This window comes from Giraffa tippelskirchi, chromosome 9, assembly GCF_054371585.1.
Source record: "Giraffa tippelskirchi isolate mGirTip1 chromosome 9, T2T-mGirTip1v1.2.pri, whole genome shotgun sequence".
Lineage (NCBI taxonomy): Eukaryota > Metazoa > Chordata > Mammalia > Artiodactyla > Giraffidae > Giraffa > Giraffa tippelskirchi.
The window spans coordinates 99786678-99809940 of record NC_137283.1 but is presented as its reverse complement, the minus strand read 5'-3'; the positions used below and the strand labels follow the sequence as shown (position 1 = coordinate 99809940).

Genomic DNA, 23263 nt, shown 5'->3' with positions numbered 1-23263 from the left:
TCTACACCTAAAGCAACTAGAAAAGGAAGAAATGAAAAACCCCAGGGTCAGTAGAAGGAAAGAAATCTTAAAAATTAGGGCAGAAATAAATGCAAAAGAAACAAAAGAGACCATAGCAAAAATCAACAAAACTAAAAGCTGGTTTTTCGAGAAGATAAACAAAATTGATAAGCCATTAGCCAGACTCATCAAGAAACAAAGGGAGAAGAATCAGATCAACAAAATTAGAAATGAAAATGGAGAGATCACAACAGACTCCACAGAAATACAAAGGATCATAAGAGACTACTACCAACAGCTATATGCCAATAAAATGGACAACTTGGAAGAAATGGACAAATTCTTAGAAAAGTATAACTTTCCAAAACTGAACCAGGAAGAAATAGAAGATCTTAACAGACCCATCACAAGCACGGAAATCGAAACTGTAATCAGAAATCTTCCAGCAAACAAAAGCCCAGGACCAGACGGCTTCACAGCGGAATTCTACCAAAAATTTAGAGAAGAGCTAACACCTATCCTACTCAAACTCTTCCAGAAAATTGCAGAAGATGGTAAACTTCCAAACTCATTCTATGAGGCCACCATCACCCTAATTCCAAAACCGGACAAAGATGTCACAAAAAAGGAAAACTACAGGCCAATATCACTGATGAACATAGATGCAAAAATCCTTAATAAAATTCTAGCAAACAGAATCCAACATCATATTAAAAAAATCATACATCATGACCAAGTGGGCTTTATCCCAGGAATGCAAGGTTTTTTTAACATCCGCAAATCAATCAATGTAATACACCACATTAACAAATTGAAAGAAAAAAACCATATGGTTATCTCAATAGATGCAGAAAAAGCCTTTGACAAAATTCAGCATCCATTTATGATTAAAACCCTCCAGAAAGCAGGAATAGAAGGAACATATCTCAACATAATAAAAGCTATATATGACAAACCCACAGCAAACATTATCCTCAATGGTGAAAAATTGAAAGCATTTCCCCTAAAGTCAGGAACAAGGCAAGGATGCCCACTTTCACCACTACTATTCAACATAGTTTTGGAAGTTTTGGCCACAGCAATCAGAGCGGAAAAAGAAATAAAAGGAATACAGATAGGAAAAGAAGAAGTAAAACTCTCACTGTTTGCAGATGACATGATCCTCTACATAGAAAACCCTAAAGACTCTACTAGAAAATTACTAGAGTTGATCAATGAATATAGTAAAGTTGCAGGATATAAAATTAACACACAGAAATCCCTTGCATTCCTATACTCCAATATTGAGAAAACAGAAAGAGAAATTAAGGAAACAATACCATTCACCACTGCATCAAAAAGAATAAAATACTTAGGAATATATCTACCTAAAGAAACAAAAGACTTATATATAGAAAACTATAAAACACTGATGAAAGAAATCAAAGAGGACACAAACAGATGGAGAAATATACCGTGTTCATGGATTGGAAGAATTAATATAGTGAAAATGAGTATTCTACCCAAAGCAATCTACAGATTCAATGCAATCCCTATCAAGCTACCAATGGTATTTTTCACAGAACTAGAACAAATCATCTCACAATTTGTATGGAAATATAAGAAACCTCGAATAGCCAAAGCAATCTTGAGGAAGAAGAATGGAACTGGAGGAATCAACCTGCCTGACTTCAGGCTCTACTACAAAGCCACAGTCATCAAGACAGTATGGTATTGGCACAAAGATAGAAATATAGATCAATGGAACAAAATAGAAAGCCCAGAGATAAACCCACGCACATATGGACACCTTATCTTCGACAAAGGAGGCAAGAATATACAATGGAGAAAAGACAATCTCTTTAACAAGTGGTGCTGGGAAAACTGGTCAACCACTTGTAAAAGAATGAAACTAGAACACTTCCTAACACCGTACACAAAAATAAACTCAAAATGGATTAAAGATCTAAACGTAAGACCAGAAACAATAAAACTCCTAGAGGAAAACATAGGCAAAACACTCTCCGACATAAATCACAGCAGGATCCTCCATGACCCACCTCCTAGAATATTGGAAATAAAAGCAAAAATAAACAAATGGGACCTAATTAAAATTAAAAGCTTTTGCACAACAAAGGAAACTATAAACAAGGTGAAAAGACAGCCTTCAGAATGGGAGAAAATAATAGCAAATGAAGCAACAGACAAACAATTAATCTCAAAAATATACAAGCAACTTCTGCAGCTGTATTCCCGAAAAATAAACGACCCGATCAAAAAATGGGCCAAAGAACTAAACAGACATTTCTCCAAAGAAGACATACAGATGGCTAACAAACACATGAAAAGATGCTCAACATCACTCATTATTAGAGAAATGCAAATCAAAACCACAATGAGGTATCATTTCACACCAGTCAGAATGGCTGCTATCCAAAAGTCTACAAGCAATAAATGCTGGAGAGGGTGTGGAGAAAAGGGAACCCTCTTACACTGTTGGTGGGAATGCAAACTAGTACAGCCACTATGGAGAACAGTGTGGAGATTCCTTAAAAAACTGGGAATAGAACTGCCATATGACCCAGCAATCCCACTGCTGGGCATATACACCGAGGAAACCAGAATTGAAAGAGACGCGTGTACCCCAATGTTCATCGCAGCACTGTTTACAATAGCCAGGACATGGAAGCAACCTAGATGTCCATCAGCAGACGAATGGATAAGGAAGCTGTGGTACATATACACAATGGAATATTACTCAGCCATTAAAAAAAATACATTTGAATCGGTTCTACTGAGATGGATGAAACTGGAGCCCATTATACAGAGTGAAGTAAGCCAGAAAGAAAAACAACAATACAGTATACTAATGCATATATATGGAATTTGAAAGATGGTAACGATAACCCTATATGCGAGACAGAATAAGAGACACAGATGCATGGAACAATTATATGGACTCTGAGGGAGAAGGTGAGGGTGGGACGTTCTGGGAGAATGGCATTGAGACATGTGTATTGTCATATGTGAAACAGAGCACCATTCCATGTTCGATGCATGTGACAAGGGCTCAGGGCCGGGGCAATGGGATGATCCAGAAGGATGGGATGGGGAGGGAGGTGGGTGGGGGGTCCGGGAAGGGGAACACATGTAAACCCATGGCTGATTCATGTCAATGTATGGCAAAAACTATTACAATATTGTAAAGTAATTAGCCCCCAACTAAAATAAATAAATTTATAAAAAAAAAAAAAAAAAAAAAAAAAAGAAAACAGCAGATGATGACATGTTCACATCCTTTTACTGTGCTATATAAGCTTTTAATCTGGAGATGGGTTAAGGAGGAAGTACAGATTTACTGCGGTATATCAAAACAGTGTACAACATGCACAATTCTCAAAGCATTAAATTGCTGATAAAAACGTACATCTGCACGTTAGAAGGCTGGGCGTATTAATCTTTTCTGCTGGGACATCTCTTGCTTTATAAGATAAACATGAATTCTACATATCAAAATCCATTTTACATAACCTTTTCAAGAATGCATCTATGCTAAAACCTCAAGGGTCATTTGCATTTGTATTCTATAACTTCCTTTGACTTAGCCCTTTACAAGCTCATTTGTAATGGCAAAAAATATTTAAAATATCCATTAACCTTAACTTCTATGGGATAAGGAGTATGAGGAGTAAAGAAAAAATAAATCAGCCCCCATTCATGAAATGCATGCAAAGAAAAAATAAATAACCCAAAAAACATATAAAGTCCCCCTCCAACTTCTGATTTATCTGAGTTTCCTGAATTGTGAGATACTTAATACTTACGCAATTAAAAATTAAGAACAAACAAACAGGCTTCCCCCTATACATTTTCGAGTGATAAAGGCAAGAAAGTAAGGAATAGATTCCAGATAGAAGAAATAAAACACACAAATGGCAGTCGTCAAATACAGTTAGGAGTAGATGACAACACCAAATTAGGAAAAACCTCTATGCAATAGCTGTAAAATTTGGGTTTTTAATTTTGAGGGACATGGTGATTATAAAGAAAAGTTCTCAGCATGTGAGAACCAAATTTACCCATGAGAAGACAACTTGGATATCAGGGTAAAGAACAGGAGAGGGTCAAGACAGTAGGTTATATAAAAGTTCAGAGGAGAGCTGATGAGGCCATGGGAACACCGATTTCGAATGGGCAATCTGCATTTGATTTCCTAGTGGACCAGAGTCTGTGAGAAGACAGAAACAAGGATCAGTCCCCAATTCCCATTTCGGATGACAAATAATGATGCCAACAAGGACATGGGGAATGCAAGGAGCTCAAGCACCGGGGTGCAGAACAGAGAATGAACGTAACACGGGTGGGGGCCACGGGCTCTACAAATCTTTGAACTGGATTGGAATCTTCGTAACAAAGGAATAACCTCGTGGTCTACAGAGTTCTGAAGCAAGTATATGGAGACTTGAGGGTTGCCTTCTGTTGTTAAATTGGGTGTTATGTGTATGTGTGTGAATGAGATTGTCCATTTCTTATTTTGGCTTCAGTTCTGTCAACTTTAGTATAAAATATGTAGCTCTCTTAGAAATCATATTGGTGCTAATCTGACTCTCAAGCCTGAATTTTCTTGTCCTCCTAGTGTTATCTTGCATTAGTGGTTAACTTCCAAATGTTAAATGTTTATCTGTACATTACTTGTTTACTGATAGACAAATTCCTTAAAAAGTCACAGAGCAGGCTACAGCATTTCTTTCCACCACTTGGAGTGTGCTTCATAAATTTCTCCCAAATTGTGCAAACCTACATGACAAGCACTTCCTTTAAAATAACTGGCTTCTCTTGATGTCAAACTCTTCCCCATTGCTAATTGGGCTATTAATATTTAATAAGGCAAGAGTCTGTCCAGAGTTCAGCATTTATTAAAAAAAATAAAATGGTTTAGCCTTCAAGCATCTGACATATCAATTTCTAAAGCAAAATCTACCTTCCCTTAAGTTTTATAAGCTAAAATCTACTTTCTTAAGTTTTATAAGTTACTTTAGCATTGGTCTTTTTTTACCCCCAACTTGATGAATAACTCCTATTCTCTCTTCTCTATGACTTTAGGCATTTCCCCATCCCCTAAGTCACAGACTACTATTCTTATCATTTTTGCTCTTAGCTGTTTTTTCAACTAATTCTTCTTTAGGTAGCTTTAAAATTTAATGCAGTAATTTCTCAAACTTTCAATAGAACAAAATCCTTAAGACTTAAAGTAAAATCCGGGGGGTCTAACCCAGAAAAGCTCCTTTTCTTTCAAGTATAACAAAAATTTATTCAAAATTTGCATTTTACTGTATTACATATTTAAGTATTAAAATGCTTTAATTCTGTCACAACTTAAATTTTCTTCTTGTCAAAAAAGTTTCCGGAAGGAAAAAAAAAACAAAACAGGTCTACCCTGAAGGGTCTTTTGCTTCCATACACCACTACAACTTGGAGTTTAAACACTCAGTGTAAAAGATTTTATACATCATGTGTGTGTGCTCAGTCATGTCTGAGTCTTTGCGACTCCATGGACTGTAGCCTGCCAGGCTCCTCCATCCATGGAATTTTCCAGGCAAGAATACTGGAGTGGTTACCATTTCCTACTCCAGGGGATCTTCCTGACCCAGGCATCGAACCCGCGTCTCCTACGGCTCCTGCATTGCAGGCTGATTCTTTACCACTGAGTCACCTGGGACTCGCTTTATACATCATAATTTTCTTTAAACAAAGTAAAATCTCAAAAAAAAAAAACTTTTAAAGAATACCGAACTAAAAATGCCACAAAACTATAAAAACAAATGTAAAGAAATTAACCTAGGAATCAGACTAATCATTTACCTGGGAGGAAAAAACAGGTGGAATATGGGCAAGATCATATAGCTATTTAGGTATACATTAATAGCCCAATCAGGGGGGACTCTCTTGATGGTACAGTGGTTAAGACTTTGCCTTCCAAACCAAGGGGTGTGGGTTTGATCCCTGGTTGGGGAACTAAGGTCCCAAATGCCTCATGGCCAAAAAAGCAAAACATAAAACAGAAGCAATACTGTAACAAATTCAATAAAGATTTTAAAAATGGTCCAGATAAAAAAAATATTTAAAAAAATTTGGCTTTTGTTTAGGTGGTAAATTTAGAGGCACTTATTTTTTTAACTATTAAAATAAAATTAAAACTAATAAAACTAGTAATTACATAAATAAAAGCAAGCTTTGCAATGTTAAGAGTATATAGAACACCATGAATTATTATGAATCAAATGAGCACAGAAAATAAAATTTTTTTTAAAATTTATATAGAGATTCAATTTAGGAAGTATAGGCTTATGCTTCAACGTCCCCTCACTCATACTCTACAAATATATTTACATCATTTTTAAATGACAAGAAAGTTATTTTCTCAATTACTGTACTCTTACCCCAATCTCTCCCAATTATTTTCTTCCCCCACAATGAGCTTTAAAATGTGTAAGTTTCTTTCAAACTGCCTATAAGACTTCTGCACAATCATTCAGTACCACCATGCAATCTTTTCTGGTTCCTCCGTTATTAATTCACTCATCCAATCATCCATTCAATCAGTATCTAAGACCTGCTATGAGCAGGGTGCTATACTAGGTAATAATACTATAAGGAATAAAGAGGATATAAACATGAGTTATTGGATCAGCGGAGCTTGCAATGTAGTTTAGGCAGATACATTTCTAAACACAATAAAATGAGATAGATAATAATAGGGGTACATGCAAAAGTGTTTATCATAAGAAAGAGAGGGCTGCACAGAAGATATAAATTGAAACAGCACTTTAATGGGAACACAGGTTAGTAAGGAGGGCATTCCTACAAAAAGTGAGGAGGCTTAAAATAGAACAATAGCTTGTTCAAATAGCTGCAGGCAGCTGTACAGGGCCAGGGCACAGGATACAAAGGAATGTGATAAGAGACAAGCTGGAAAAGCAGGGCCTAAAAAAGCAAACTAGGAGATCTTGATTTTAGCCTGTCAGTCTTCTTTCCAAACAGGGCTGCCCCACACAAAGACAGAAACCGCCTCCAACCCAGGACTTCTTAATTGTCTGTGCCATGGACTTTTTCTGGCAGATGGCTGAAGCTGACTGATCTGTTTTTATGTTTTTACATCATAAGATACACAGGATGCCAAGTAATTTTTATAGACACTTCACTCCTAAGGTAGGGAAGCGTAACTGTGGGCTGTGTACAGTAACTTTCTTCTGGAAAGTAAGGGAAGGAAGGAGAGGGGAAAGAGTAACTTTACCATGGAGAAACTTGACGAATACTTCACTGCAGCGAGGTGATCCAGGTCAACACCACTGGTAAGTCATGCCGATAGGTATGTACACTCGGTATGTGGTGAAAATGGTACTCTACCTCTCTGATCTTCCTCTCAAAAACACATCAACCAGCCTCACCATGAGAAAAACATCAGACAGGTCCCAACTGTGGACGTTCTGTAAGAAACTGTCACAACCAAGGGGACCAAAGGAGACATGACTGCTAAATGCAACCTGGTGTCCTAGAAAAGAAAAGGAACACCAGGGAAAACGGAAACAATGGGTTTTACTTAAAGTATCAACATTGGTACAACTGTTGTGATAAATGTACCATACTCGTGTAGGATATGTCAACAACAGGGGAAACCAGGTGTGGGGTATACAGGAGCTCTCGATACTGTAGTGAGTAAGTAAGTGTTGGTCGCTCAGTCGACCCCAACTCTTTGCGACCCCATGGACTGCAGCCCACCAGGCTCCTCTGTCCATATATTTGCACTAATTCTGTAAATTCAGAACGGTTCTAAAATAAAACTTAAAAAAATGAGAAACATATATTAGAAAAGAAACTACACCAAAATAAATATTTTTTAAAAAACAAATTTATATTGTAATATTTCTGCTTTATTTCCTTTTATTTTTCTTTTCTGTTATTCTTTATTAATGCATTAAATAACAATATTTACAGGCAGCTTAACTGCATAATTTCAAGTGGTATGAATACGAAAAGTATTTCAAGCTATAGGCCACAACTGTTTTATATGAAATTATCTAAGACTGCTATAGTGAGAGTAAACATACAACTGAGGAAAGGCTAATTCTCATTTAGAGTTTAGTAAAAATGAAGATCTTTAACATTTTTCCTATCCAAGTTCAAAGGGCACTGAACTCTACCAATGGCTATAAGAATCATCTTCAAAAGGAAAATAATTACTAACACTAAACGGACACTGTGTTGCAAGATCTCTAACAGTCATTATATACATATTTCATCTTAGCAAAATCCTCACAACAAACCCATCCCACAGATAAGGCAGCTTAAAGAAGTTAGTATAAGGTCATATATACCAAAAACGGATTCAGACTATAGTCTGATCCCAAATGAAGATTCTGACAAAGCACCTCTAAAAACACTTTCTAGACCATCACATCACAGTGGAATTTCTGAGGAAATATCTACTGATTATTCTGTAGTTCACCAAAGCTCCTAGTATACAACTTTCTGTTTAGGCAAGCAGCCTAAAAGGAAGATGTAACACTTCCTACAGCTCCATTTAGTCTAACAATGATGATCAGCAGCAGCAACAGCAGCTAAACCAAAGGAAAACGGTAGACACAGAAGCTCCCCACTCTTGCACAAATCTGAAGAGTAGATTTTTATCACCTCTTTCCAACTCTCAACACACACACTTTGTTAATATCCTTCTGTGTGTGTGTGTGTGTGTGTGTGTGTGTGTGTTTGTGTGTCAACCTATATATGCTTTTTGAGCAAATCTGCCAACATGTGAAATATCTAGGCCATATTTTATTCAATCTGTGGTAGTTTCTTACTTTATACAAGTTAAGTATTACTAATGCTATTTTCTTAGAACTAGAGGTGCTCCTACTACAATGATCTGTCTTCTCAGGTTCATTTTCAAATGAATGTGTAGGCAAATTTAAGCAGACTTTCTAAAAATAGTTTGTTTTTAATATGCATCTATTTCCATCTTAAAATTTCTTAGTTGATAAATACTACTCTCTGAAATGCATATCCATGTTACACTACAGCTCCCCCCCTAGTATGCCAACCTACCAGAGAATTATAACTAAAGAGGTCCAAATCTGAACCGCCAGTCTGTCACTTAGCAGCTATGTCATATTTGACAAATTACTACAAATCACTTCAGGGTTGTATTTCAAGTCCCTAGGTTTTGTATGTCGGTAATCACTAGCAATTGATAATAATCAGAGATCCTTATTATGTAAGGATTGAACGAAAAAATGCTTGAATAGCACTGAGCAAAATGTCAAACGTTCATGCAATTTACTCAATTTGGGGTTTTCCTTTTAAGCTGTAAAATTTTCCCTTAGCAATGTTCACAGAGGTCCTTTGCTGAACATTATTTCTCTGATAGTTTTAGCCAATTCTTTAAATAACAAGAGATTTGTTTTAGTAAAGGATTTATCTTTCTTTGGAAGAAGCCAAAATCATCTCCATTTAAGGACACATAAGCAGCTGCTGCAAAAGATTTTAGTTACCCATAAGAAAATGAAGCAGGCTGAGTTCACTCTACTGTAAGCATTTTAAAAATTAAAAATAACAAGTAGCTTCTCCAGAATTACAGTCGAGATTTAAGAATTAGAATTTGGAGGAGTGGTGATTTTAAGTTAATCTAATATATAAACAAAAAAAAATTGGAAAAAAAAAGAAACAACAACAGGAAAATGATGCCTGGCTTGTCAAAGGAATTCTTTTCTGTTCTCAGAAGTTCAAAAGATCATTTCATTTACTAAAATTTTATTTACATAGTAAATTTCAGGAAAACAGCTACTGCATTAAATGAGGCATACCCTTTCAGAAATACTACTTAAATTTCCAAACACATGCACACCTACTGTCAATAAAGCATCATTAACTAGGATGCCAGTGATCAGTTATGTGGGATTACGCCTTTTTGGCTAGAAAGTCACTCCTGATACTGTCAGCTTACTGGAATTTTAGTAAGATTTTATGGCAATTTACTGCAGCTAGTTAAAAAACCTAAATACTTAAATTTGAAAACAACAAGTTTTCTTGGGGTGATATCTATCAGTTAAAATAGTGAGAATTAATGTTCATAAATACTCCGTTATTTTTAGAGTGCTGAGAAAACAAAAGTGAAGTAAATACATTTCTTAGTTATTACTTTAACTATAAGATAAAGCTAATTTTTTAAAACCAAAATCAGATTTCTCATTCTGGCTTTCTCACACATACTCTCCCCCATATACAAATAGGTATGAGAAAATAAGTCAGGAAAAAACATGAAATTTGATTCTGTGACAATTTAATTATTATCTTTTTACAAGCTAACATTATGAAGCTGCAGTATAGCAATAACAACTCAATGAATGCTGTTTGGCTTAAGCCAGTATTATTATTCTCACTCTATTAAAATTCCTATTACTTTAACAATTTTAGTTCTTTAACATTATCACCCTCAGATTACAATTACTTCTGAGCCTGAAGATGCATGAACCTTTAACAAAGAGCTTTCTACCACTCCGAACTGACTTTTTCACTTATCTCCCATATGCTTTTTAAAGTTAAAAACAAAAAAAATGAGGCACAAAGTGTTAATGACCTTTCCATACCTAAGGGTAAGATAAATGACATTCTAAAATGTTTGGCTGTGATAAGACTATGGCTAACCAATCATAACTTCAGAATTCCTGTGTGACATCATAAGACCTCCCTAGAACACTTTTTCTCCTCCACCTACTTCAATTGTTCCCATAACTCTGGTAACAGTCAGAAAACTTTCCAGCTAAACGTCGGATAACACTTCATATAACTCACAGTATTCTATATTGTGATCATCACAACAGCCAAGGTAAGAAACAGATTAAACGATTATGGCACTTTCTGTATCTCAAACTTACTAAACTTTTAAAAAAGAGTTAATCATATTTTATAAATTTCAGTTCAAATTTAAATAATAAAATGACTGACATAAAGCTTAATTTCTATATAAATGTTTATCTAATCAGTGCTAGTAAGAATAAGACACCTTAGAAATCACAAAGGTAGTATTCATCTTTGATCTTGGTTATTGGTTTGTCATTTCAATTTAACTTTCACTTTTATTTTGCTGTTCAAAAGTAAATTTCTGCCAATTAGAATCTTTCAATTATGTTACCATGTTTGGTACTAGTGGTGATTTGATCTCTCTATGCAAAAATAATGGTTTCATTTTGCTATGTGTTACTCTGCTGAGAAGTAGGGTGAGACTGAACTGTCTGCTTACATCCAGAATACTATGAACAGTTGTGTGATTGTACAAAATGCACATTACTGGCATGAATACTCCAATATTATTCTGATTCTTTATAGAGAATATTAACAAAGTGGAGTTTAAGAAAATATATCACAAACTACTTTTACAAAGTCTAGTCTATTTCTATTTAAAAAAAGCTTTTAATAAATTGATTTATTTATATTAAATTCAATATTAAATCATAAACTAAAATTTTGGACATTTCAAAACACTTGTTAAAAATACGTAAAACTCTAAAGTTACAGAATATTAATTTCTTCACTTTAAAAAAATTTGCCATATGCTTGTTATTTTGGTAGTACAAATATTTCTAAGAATCTTATTTGAGTGAATTTGATAAAATGAATGTTTATTCTGCCTATTAATGAATATATTTTTATTAAGTCATCGTCCTCCAGTGTTTCCTCTCTGGCATTGAGAAGGTGGGGAGGAGTATGAGAAAAAATGCACAGGAATAGAGATGCCATCATAAATTTTATAACTTCTGCTTATATTCTTCTCCACTCTAGATCCTTAATTTAATATACAAAATGTGTTTTCATTCTTAACTTCTAGTCAGGGCATAAAGGATACTACATTGATTTTATTTCATTAGTTTTATTTTTATATATGTCAAAATAAAATTTAATTCTAGAATTCTAAGTTAAGACAAATGTTAACTCTATTGCTTTTAAGAGATAAGAACTTTGTATAATTCCATAAGCAGCTTCCCTTAAGGCATCTAAAAGCATGCTTTTCTAATTTTTGCCAAGTGCCTCTAAGTATCCTTCTATTCACAGAACATTTTCCCTTCGACATCACACAAGAGTCACTCACTGTAGGTGTTTTACTGGAGCAGATTTGTACATTTTTACTCAAATATCCATCAAATTACATCCTCACACTTCAAATAAGATGTTCATGAGTTCTTTTATAGTACCAGAATTTCACATTACATAATTGCTCCACAAAGTTGATAATTTGTAGAAAGAGCAGAAATTCTATTAAAGTTATCCTTCATGTGTCCAGATTAACAGAAATTACATAGTTACAGTGACTGTGATCCAAATTTCAAACATGGTGTCAAACATTATGTCCTAACTAGTTCATCTCTTTGATAAGGTGAAATTTAAACACTGTCTTTGTTTCATGCAGTTTAAAACTAAGTGCTAAAAAAAGGTCTGATGAAATAAAGTAGAAGAAATGTGAAATATGTTTAAAAATTGTGAAAAACTGAGTGAGTTTTAAAAACATATGAAAGAGCTAGAGTACTTTAACTAAGTGGAGTCGTGTCACTATTATTTCCTAAAACTCACACATCAAAATTATTTTAACAGTATTCCAGTGAACATAAAGGAAAATAATGTTTCAGAAAAATTGCATTTGGTTACATATTATTTCTTAATCTCACTAATTAATTGCAGATAGAAGAATATTTGAATAAACAAAATAGTTCCCCCAAAGAATTAAAATTTTAATATACTAGGTAAAATATTAATTATGTAACGTATTAAAGTTTTAAATAAAAATTAGAGTATCTAAATTAGACTGTATATTTATTACCAATCCTAGAAATAGTTAATTAAAACTTCCTTCTTCTTTAACAATTTTCTAAATGTACCATCCACAAATATTTCATTTGATCCTCTTAATTCCCAAATGTTTGATACTCCATCTCTATTTTACAGTTTAGGAAACAGATGCAAAAAGGTGAATTGCCCAAGGTCAGAGAGCTAGGAAATGGTGGAGCCTTGGCAAGAGCCAAGATTTTAAGACTCTACGCCACGCATACATCTCATCCACTGATCAACGGCTTAAAAATACATCACGACACTGCCAAAACAAAATGAACGAAAGTCCTCAAATACTGTAAGGCTCTCCAAAAGGCAAAGTTAGGGGATACAACTTCTATTTTAATTTAAAACCACTCCATTTCATTTAAAGTTAAATTTATGCATGAGGCATGACCTTAATTGCCTTTATAATACTCTCCTGATCATTTTAAAAGCCAGGGATATAATACTTATAGATGTCCTCGATTATTAAGCAAAACATCTTGGAAGACAAAATTCGAAATAACTGCACCGACCTTAAAGAACAGTAACATACACAATCAATCAAAGTTTCTTTTTGTTTCATTGCTAAAATACTCATGTCTTTAATCTATTTAGCTTTGATATCTAAAATGCAGGTTAATTTCTCCTCAAAACTTTCCCCAAAATTGCATTTGGTTACATATTGATATTGTTTCTGAATCTCACTAATTAGAGATAGGAGAAAATTTGCATAAACAGAAACCACACTTGCATATTTTATTCCAGTTCCACATTAAATTCTTAGCTTTCCTCAGTTTCATTTCTGACCTCCTCACATCATACCATTTAAAATATTCAACCCTATTTGTTCTGCAGTGCTTGAACAGAGGAATCTTGCTTTATTTATGCTATGAAAATCACTTTCATCTAAAAGTGTGAATTAACACAGTACTGATCACGATCACACCAGCAAAGAAGAAAATCTAAAGGTTAGAAATCAAGTAAGTGATGCTTCTAAATTACAATGACCGAAATGAGATAGTATATATCTTTTTGAACATTTTCAGAAATAGCCCATCAGTGTTCTTATAATTCTGAAGCATGTAGCACTAAATAAACACAAGAAAATGAGGCCTGGGTGTACAGCTCCATCCCAGTATACTTGCAGTCAACTGAGGACCTCTAGTGCTTTGTATAATGCATTTCACCTACAGGTTTTTCCCAAAAAGGGTAGAGAGAGGGGACCAATTTACTCATTAGTGGGGGTACTTTTAACTGGCATTCATTTTCCTTAAAACTTCCTCCCCACATGCTTTTCCCCCCAAAGGAGAATCTGAAGGTTAAAAAGAGTATTTTAATTGCAAATAAACTAATTTTAACATAATGAACAGATACTAAAGACAAGCCTACAGATTAGCAACAGCAATCTGCAAATTTCAAAGAGAAAAATCTCTATGCTGCTGTTTAATGAAGTTTCCTAAAGGCAGGGCTTTGAACCAAGGGAAACATTTCATTATGAGATCAATTTAGGGGTTGAGGATATGTTGATTTTTATGTTTACACAATTCTTTCCATAACCAGGCAGAAGCAGTTTGAAGATTCTTTCAAATAGCCAGTGTGGACCAACAAAGTTCTGGAAAGCTGCTGTCACAAAATAACTTCTATTACAACTTTCAAGTTTATTAGCACTAGGCAATCTCAAAAGGAAAGAGATCCAACCAAAGTGAACTTGTGGATGCCAACAGATTGATGACAAATCTAAAGATGAACTGTTCTGATTTAATTCAACAACAACAAAAAAGATGGATACACAATCGCTTCTGGATTATGTGCAAAAATGACTGCAGAGTAGGGGAAAAGTAAAACCCTCCAATAATCCTAATACAGACAAATCCTGTAACTCAAACCTATAGAGAATTCTAATCTTCTGAATCAATTTCATGGGAAAAATTTTTCAAAAAATTATCTATCAGACTATAGTCTTAGATGTGTATTACTTGAAGTTACTTGCAAAATATCCCCATGTTAATTTTACTAAAAGCATAAACAAGCAGACAAAAATTAAAGGGAAGCAAAATTTTGAATACCACAAAAAATCTAAAGAATTTATGGTTTCAGCAGAGGGAGTAATGAGTACTGAAAAAAACTCAAGTTCAGCAAGTTCTGCAAAGCACTGAAGTGCTTAAATTACAGGTGGGAATTACTGTTCAGCATTTACAACATCAAAGTATCAACTGTAAGCAAAACCTAACACAGACACCAAAAAGTTTTCAAAGGTCTACTGAGGTTCCTTTTGCACAAGAATGCATCTGACGTTACCTTAAGAAATAGAGTTCTAAACTCACAGGACGATTGTGTGCGCAGAGGGGTAAAAGAAAAAAAACCTGACAACCATGCCATAAATTATGATGGAGTGAAGGTCACAGACAACTTTAAAAATAGGACTGTGCTGTTCCCACACACAGCTTTTCAATTCTCAACTTACAACCGGAAGCCCCATCTGGTAGGGACAAATTCTGGCTTAATTACTATCATGTAGATTTTGGAAGTTCAGCAGAATTAGGACTCAACATATTTCAGACCGTACCACTGTCAAATAGAACTGGGCCCAAAATACTGCATGCACAAAGCTTAACATGTCAGTATGTAAACAGGATTTGTTTTGGTTTTAGCACAAGGTTATAAAGTGACTATTTAGAATTATAACATATTTATAAGTTTGACAAGAAGCAAGACAGTATTTTTGGTTATCTCCTTGATATTCAATTTGTCTCCAGGAACTCTTCTGGCAATAGTTGGCTGAAGTATTATGAGCTCATCTTTTAAGTCTATCCATTATTATTCATCAACAGATAGCTCATCTCTTTAGGACAAACCTCTTTGTATTTCACAAACACCAAATACCCACTTGTACAAAGCTCAGTTCAGGTTAATTCTGTTAGTCACTAACAATGGTTTATTTAAGTTTTAATTTCTAAAGTAAATATTCTAAGCCTCCCTTTCCTCATCTGTAAAGAGACTTGAGAAGAATATTGGAGATTATATGTTTATCAAATTCTATGACCTAAATGGTTCATCTGTTAATCAAAGCACTGTCTTCGATCATTAATAATTTTCTAAAAATATTAAAGTAAATCATAATAAATAAATCACTGTTCAACTTCACTGATTTATTCAAATGGTACTCATTTTGCACTTAAGCACTAAAATACACAGTAAGCACATGAATTTTTATACTCATGAACAGGAAGTCTAGCAGGGGGCACAGGCATGCAAATCAATATTATAGCACAGCCTGCTAGCCACATCTTGAGACAGGTTAACACCAGAGCCCCACCAAAACCCAACGGAGGCGATAACCAATTCTGCCTTCATGAGTAATGGAAGGTTTCATTAGGAAGTGATATTTAAACTGGACCTTAAGGATTAACTGAAGTTTGCCTGGCAAAGAATCAAACGTAGAGGCAGGGGGAGGGGAGACATTCCAGGCAGAGCCAGAACAACATGTGCAAAAGACAATCATAAAAGGGAATGAAGTATTTATGGAAAGGTGACACGCTTCATGTGACTAAAGAACCGCTCATCAGTGTCAGGGGAGGGGAGTGACTTCATGATGAACTGGCTTGCTCTTCCTTTTTCATGTTACATCTCACAATAACCTCAAAATTCAGGCCTTGTACATCACTGAAGTCCTAAAACTTCATAAAAATTAAGTTCAAATAGGAACTACTAATGCTAATTCTTTACAGTCTTCTAGGTTGTACTCTTATATAGAGACTAGTCAAGTTTATATAAAAAAGTCATAATCTTCCCCACGATTACCCAACAGTAGAAACCCACTACATCTACAGTAAGCAAATATAAGTTGAAACAATTTAAAAAACTTTTTTCTTAAAGAACAAAAGCAAAACCCTTTATTTCTTTCTTTGGATCTCCTCACTACAGTACTACGAAGGAGACCACAGTGTCTTCTGCCAATAGGAGCCAAGCTGAAGTGCTGAAACTATACAGAAGCCAACCACTGTATATCACGCGGTGTCTCTGCAACAGTAAATGAGTTCTAATTAATCTAACCTAATCTAAAGATCAGGCCTAAAGATCCTTTCTCCTTCTTTCAGTTCTTCCCTCTGCTGTCTTCAGCACTAGTCTCTCTTGCAAAATAGAGCTGAAGGCTGAGATGGGTCTTCATGAGATGTACAGCCACTAGGGAGAAAATGAAACCAGGCAGCTAGGCTAAGGCAGGAGGATCTTGATCAGCAGTGATACATCAAGAAATGTTAACAGTTATTATCTCTGGCAGTTAATTATGATTATTTTTAAAATTTTATTTCTAATTTTTCTTATTTCAAAATTTACATAGAAGTATCCTGATTGACAACAACATTGCCAAATGTTAGTAACTATTACCCCTGGGCACTTAACTTACAGTTAATTTTTAATCTATTGAATATACCTAATTTTCTACAATGATGTACTGTTTTAAGTTTTGTTTTATTAATTAGCACAGATAATTGATCAGGCAGCAAATAATTAATTAATTAGGCAGAACACCTTGTGGGAGCTCTGAAAGAAAGCAAATACAAACACTGTTCTTAAGGATAGGCCTTTTGCAAATGGCAACTATGTGTGGTAGACAGTGAGATAATGATAATTTTATTACTATGCCTTCTGAGTCTGACAATCTTTAGTATTTAATATCATCCTGTTAAAATGTTACTTAAAATAGTATATTTTACAAAGCTATAAAATCGTCAAAACAAATGAGAAACCTCTGAATCTATAGTTCTGGTAAGACACTTCTCATTTAACTATTTTATTTTGGAGTGAAGTCAACATCTGCAGAATAATTTATTTCATGCATTTCTTTTTATAAAGTTTGCTCTGGAGCTATTTATACACTGATGCTCAGAACAACTGTGCTCACAGAGAAATAGTCTTAATGAAATTACACATAAGAACTTTGGCCCAAGGGAATAGCCCAAGACAAGCTGCATCCTAACCAAACTATACTTCAGTCATTTTGAGAGTAGGAGGCCAAGACTGAAGTTACTATACCCCAAATACAAGACATCATGGTACTATCACCAAAAAAGACAGAGACTAAGCAACACAAACAGACTATGGAGGTATTTGATGTTGTAAATACAAATTAGGTTGAGGAAGAGGAATTAACACAAAACAGTGTTTTATCTGTTCAGAGAATAGGTCACACCTGTGATCCTAAACCATTTACTACTTTTACATTCCAGGCTACCTAAAAGAAGACGCACTTGGCTGGCAGCTTTTTATCTTTCTCTTGAGCGTTTGAAAACTCCGGGCTCCCTGCCTTCCTGGTACCATGGATAAAGTCCAGTACCTCACTCGCTCTGCTATAAGAAGAGCTTCAACCATTGAAATGCCTCAACAAGCACGTCAAAATCTCCAGAACCTATTTATCAATTTCTGTCTCATCTTAATATGTCTCTTGCTGATCTGCATCATCGTGATGCTTCTCTGAAGTTCTGCTGCCATCTCCAGCGCTGCCACTTACCACCATCAGCTTAAAACCTGTCATCCCATGAAGAAGGGGAAACAATACTATATGAGACCACTTCCTAAGTAGAAGAATTTCTTTATGAAAAGGTCGAGATTTGGAACAGAGCAAATTGTTAGCAAACGTATTCATCTGCTGGATGTTGTAAACATAAGAAGGGCTTTATTTTCAAAAATTAACTTTAAAGTGACTATAATGTAAGTGTGCATAACGTAACTGCTAATTTTCTCAACAGACCTTAAGTTTCTATCCCAAATCTTTCCTAAGGATGAACTAGGAGCTTAGTTTTGAAACTACACTGCTAATAAGTTCACTTCATATATAAAGCATCAGCTTCACTCTTTGGGATAAATATAATTTATATTGTACTGTAAAAGCCTCTTGGATGATTTATTGCGTATTTTTCAAGTCCTCACCAAGTATACCAAAATAATCATTCAAATGAAACATCATTTGAAATAGCCCTCGTATCTGTTATCTTGTTTATCATCATACAGAAGTCTCCATAGTAACTCTATCAGACCCTACACTCTAAAACAGAAATTACACTTTTTCTACAATACCCTAATATTTTAAGTTTATGAGAATCGAGTAAAAACAAGCAAGACCATACCCTTAGATAAATAAAACTAATTTTCTCAAAGAATTACAGAATTTTAATATGTGCAGGTAAACCATAAATCTGTTCTCATCAGGACTTTATGATCAATAGACAAGAATTGTTGGTTAATTTAATATCTGACAGCGTGATTAGCCATAATTACTAATACACTAATAGAATAGAACCTAATCTTCATTTAAAGCACTATAGCTAATTACCTGAGTTAGAGCACATAACTTGCCCCTGGAATCATAAAATTTTAAGATTAGAATGATTTTACAGGTTGTCTTCTATTTTAATCTCACACTCATTGTAGGCAAGCAAAAGAATAAAAGAAAAAATATTATTTCAAGCATTAGAAAATAAAAATTTTAACTCTCTTTCTGAAATCAACAAATTCTTAAATTTTGAAATAAAATTTTTATCCCACTACTGTTCATGATAGGGTATAGCTATTTTCCTTAACCTATCAACCAGGTCGTAAACCTATGTGGTAGACCACTCTACTCTACTACACTAACCAGCAACACTAATCTACAATGATTTTCTTGCTGAATACATTTCAAGTTTCTCTTCATTTAAAAATATCTTCCAACTACTCACAGAACAATAGAAGTAAAAATTGGTCATTTAAAAATATCTTCAAACAACTCATAAAACAGAAGCAAAAACTGGTTTGGAAAATATATTCACCAAAATTTGGTACATTGACTTAGTTTGAAATTAAGTCTAAAACAGTTTACACCTATATTACATAATTCAACAATTTTAATTACAGTTAAAGACATACTACCGATATAGTGATTATTAAAGGAGTAAGCAAAGAATATGTAATTTATTATAAAATTTGCCAAAATATGGTAAAAGAAATATTGGAAAAGTCAATCTTGACTATGGCTTGTAACACAAATGCTACTAACAAAATAGTGAAAGAAATATTACTGTTTTTTTTTAATCCCTGAGAGGTACTGGAGATAGAAAGGGGGATAATGTTGGTTCACTGATATCTGAGAACAGAGGTTTCATACTGAGAGAGGGATTTCTTAAGTGAAGTCTCATCTATGGGTCGGATATCCCTAATAGCCACCAGAAGAGCTTATAAAAAAGAAGTAATTATGCATTCACTTAACTGGTGTCAATAATTACCCAGGCAAAAAGTAACCAAGTTCTATAATTAATTAGCTGCAATGATCCTTAAAATAAGTGGCAATTTTGAAATAATAGGTTCTATCCTTTTCATTACATTGTTCATTACAAACATCAACTTTAAATCATAAACTGTGAGGTTATGGACCTTTTCCAAAGTCAAACAGAAATAAAGAATTGTTTTGTTTTTCATTCTGCCTTTAACAGAAATTAAACCCTTATACTTAAGGATTACAGAATACTGTAACTCAGATTATATTGTAAAATAAAAACTCATTCTTAAAATGGAACTTATTTATTCTGTTTATCATAATCTGTAAAGAGTAAGATACAATGAATTATGTATTTTAAAAACTTATATACCAAATGCTCAAATACTTTCTACTGTGGAATAAATTCTAACCTTACTTTACAGGGAATCAAAACAGAACTATTTTTTAAATGTTTAATGTTGCCTTTTATATTATTTGGTTCAAAATGTTTATTTAATTCAAATCAGCTACATTAAAATGAACCTTCTTGAACTCAGTGAAATTGCTCATGATTGATATGACCATAAAACAATCTATCTATAAGCAGTTTTGATTTTGTAAGCTGTTTTCAGTAACTTTCTCCAAATAAGATCAAGATTTCCTAGTAGAGACACAAGAGGGCAGACATACATAAAACAATGAATTTCCTACTAGCTAGAAATTATTTATCCTTTGATTATTTTTGAGTCTTCTGGCATAGTGAGAAAACAGTAAAATTTCAAAACAATTTGCTCTTCTAAGTAATAGCACACTTTAAAATGTCTAAAGATTATATGTCAATATATATAGAAAAGATGACAGCTTGGAAAAAGTCAAACACATTAATAATTTTATTCATTAAAACATGTATAACAAAAATCAATTATATGCATTTTAGTTACCTAGTGAATGTCATAATGTCATAGTCTACCTGTTGAGAGTGTTGCAGTAGTCACATCATTCAATATTGTTATGTAAAATTATCTCAAACAGTAAAAAAACAAAAAAGAAAAAACACGATGCAAAAAAAAAACGAGAAAATTTTCCTTTCAGAGAATGTAACAGAATACACAAAATGCTCTCACATTAAAAATAAACCATTCTTATGTCATGTTAGACAAAAACCAAATCATTTAAGTCATTCTACTAAATATTTATATTTTTTATTTACACAGGAGAAATCTTCCAGTAAAATATGTTGAAATAATTAGGTGTCAATATCCTGGATGATCAAGCCCCTCCTTGTTTAAAACAAGCACAAAATTTTATCTTCCTCTTTTTAATGACTGCAACCCAGAACTCAGAAACATGCTACAGAAATATAAGAGAAGAGAAGAGCTCCTTTGTCAATAAAGAGACCACTCCTTCACTTCTCTCTGGAAGATCCACTGTGAGCTTACAGGGATTAAATGGATCCTGTTGTGTGTAGAAATATGCATCCTCCATTTCCGTCCCACCCCTCTCCCCATCCCCAAAAAAGAAATGCAAAAGGGGCTTGGAAAGGGACACAGTCTTTTCAAAGAGAAGACAAGAGTCTGCTGTTTGCTTTCCTCTTATGTCACAGTTTTTGTAGGGTAAAACAGCTTCAGGCGAAGGTGGGAAGAGAGCAGCTAATGTAGAGCAGAAAAGACCCAAACACTAGGGTGGACATTGTACACGGAGAGCTATATCCTAACCCACTGAGGACATCGATGCTTCTCTTCATTCACAAGGGGAAATGCTTCAGAGTTCTACACCACCTGTACTCTAGCTAATTTAGTAAGGAACTATGAGAAACAAGGAACACCATGCAAATAAGACTGTGAGGCTGGCTCAGTAAATGTTCAGGACTGAGTTCTAAGAAGAGAAACACTTCCATGTTGCAATACTAATCTTTTGAGGGAGTATAGGGAGGAAGGAGGCTCTGAGCATCAAATGAGATAGAACATTCTGACAGCTACAAAAGTTCTAGATAAATTTATGGTGATGTTAGATTGTGACTATCAGCCAAATGCCTTTCCCTAGCTGTAAAATTTTTTATTTCTTTTTCTTCACAGTGACAAACAGTTGTTATTGAAAATCACATTCTCACAATTTATCAATGGGATAATTATTATTAAGGCTCTTCCCTTTATACAAAAATTAGACTAAAAAGAAGTCAATGTTTTAAAGAGACCTAAGAAACAATAAAGATGAGAACTTTAAAATAAAGTTATTTGGAAGCTCCAAGGAGAAGATATTTAAGAATATTTTTTCTGTAGTAGTCCAGGAGACGTAGAAGAGAAGTTGTCAAACATTTCAATTGAAGTATCTAGGTTTTCTTTAGCTGGTTTCACCTTTCTACTATGAAACTTAAAAGCACTATAAAGAGACCATCCCAAAGAAGGCTAATCAAAAAGTAGGACTCTCTAAGCACATGTAAATTTTGTCCTTTTTTGCCTTCTTCCTCTACCATGCACCAAGAAGATTTAAAAATAAATTTGCTCCGCAAAGCACCTCCAAGCTCCCTACCTTCTCTACATTGCTTCAAGGTTGGGGAAAACAGAAGAGGATCCTCCGAACAGAATGGAAGGAGCAAAATCAGTACTTATTCTTTGAAATTCACTCAATTTTCTCAGTTACCTCTCTATGGCACCTACTTCAGGTTGGAGCAGAACATTCAGTCCACTCCCCCAACCATCCTAGATTATTCCAGTTCTGTGTAAAGACACCAGCTGGAGAAACTTACCTTGTACCTTATCCCTACACTGCATACAACTACCCGATCCCTGTTCTCCTATAACCACAAGCACTTGAGAACTAAAATATTACAGTATTTGATAAATTAGGTTTCCTATCTTTCAACTGCTTGAATAGATAAATCACAATAAATCTGGTTAAACTGCTCTTTTATGATTTGTAATTCACACATCATGATACATCTGTTTGGTTATGCAGTTTAAATATATATAATCAAGATGATAAGAACTGTGTTCACAACAAGAGTAAAGAAAGCACAGAGGAGGTGTTAAAGGCTCTCCTGTGAATGGAGTACATTAGGATATGTGTATGTTTTGGGGCTGCACTCAGATTCATGCAGTTACTAGATAAGTGATTTCCTTATGCTTTCATAGAATATATTTCTTTAATCTTCATTATTTTTTATTAGCAATTGTAATTATTAGTAATTTTAAC

General features: G+C 34.3%; 2 protein-coding genes across 24 annotated transcripts in view; one reads left to right on the top strand and one right to left on the bottom strand.

Moving 5' to 3' along the window:
* Positions 1-23263, bottom strand: part of CEP85L (centrosomal protein 85L) — a 203474-nt gene that overhangs the window by 67621 nt on the left and 112590 nt on the right. The gene's annotated exons all lie outside the window — the stretch shown is intronic.
* On the top strand, positions 7214-22974 carry PLN (phospholamban). Of its 11 annotated transcripts, none has more exons than XR_014065805.1 (5): positions 10778-10861; positions 13696-13820; positions 14401-15012; positions 18069-18549; positions 21286-22974. XR_014065805.1 is itself a non-coding variant. In XM_081530915.1 (2 exons), exon 2 carries the CDS (start codon positions 18158-18160, stop codon positions 18314-18316), a length of 159 nt encoding a protein of 52 aa, XP_081387041.1. In that variant the 5' UTR covers positions 7214-7331; positions 18069-18157; the 3' UTR covers positions 18317-18331. The 11 variants fall into 11 exon arrangements, 2 of the variants coding, with proteins under 2 accessions (XP_081387041.1, XP_081387040.1); XR_014065803.1 differs by having other exon boundaries at positions 14401-15322; XR_014065807.1 differs by lacking the exon at positions 14401-15012.

Excerpts from the sequence above, each read along its gene's own strand:
- PLN (XM_081530915.1), top strand. The coding sequence starts at position 18,158 with ATGGATAAAGTCCAGTACCTCACTCGCTCTGCTATAAGAAGAGCTTCA.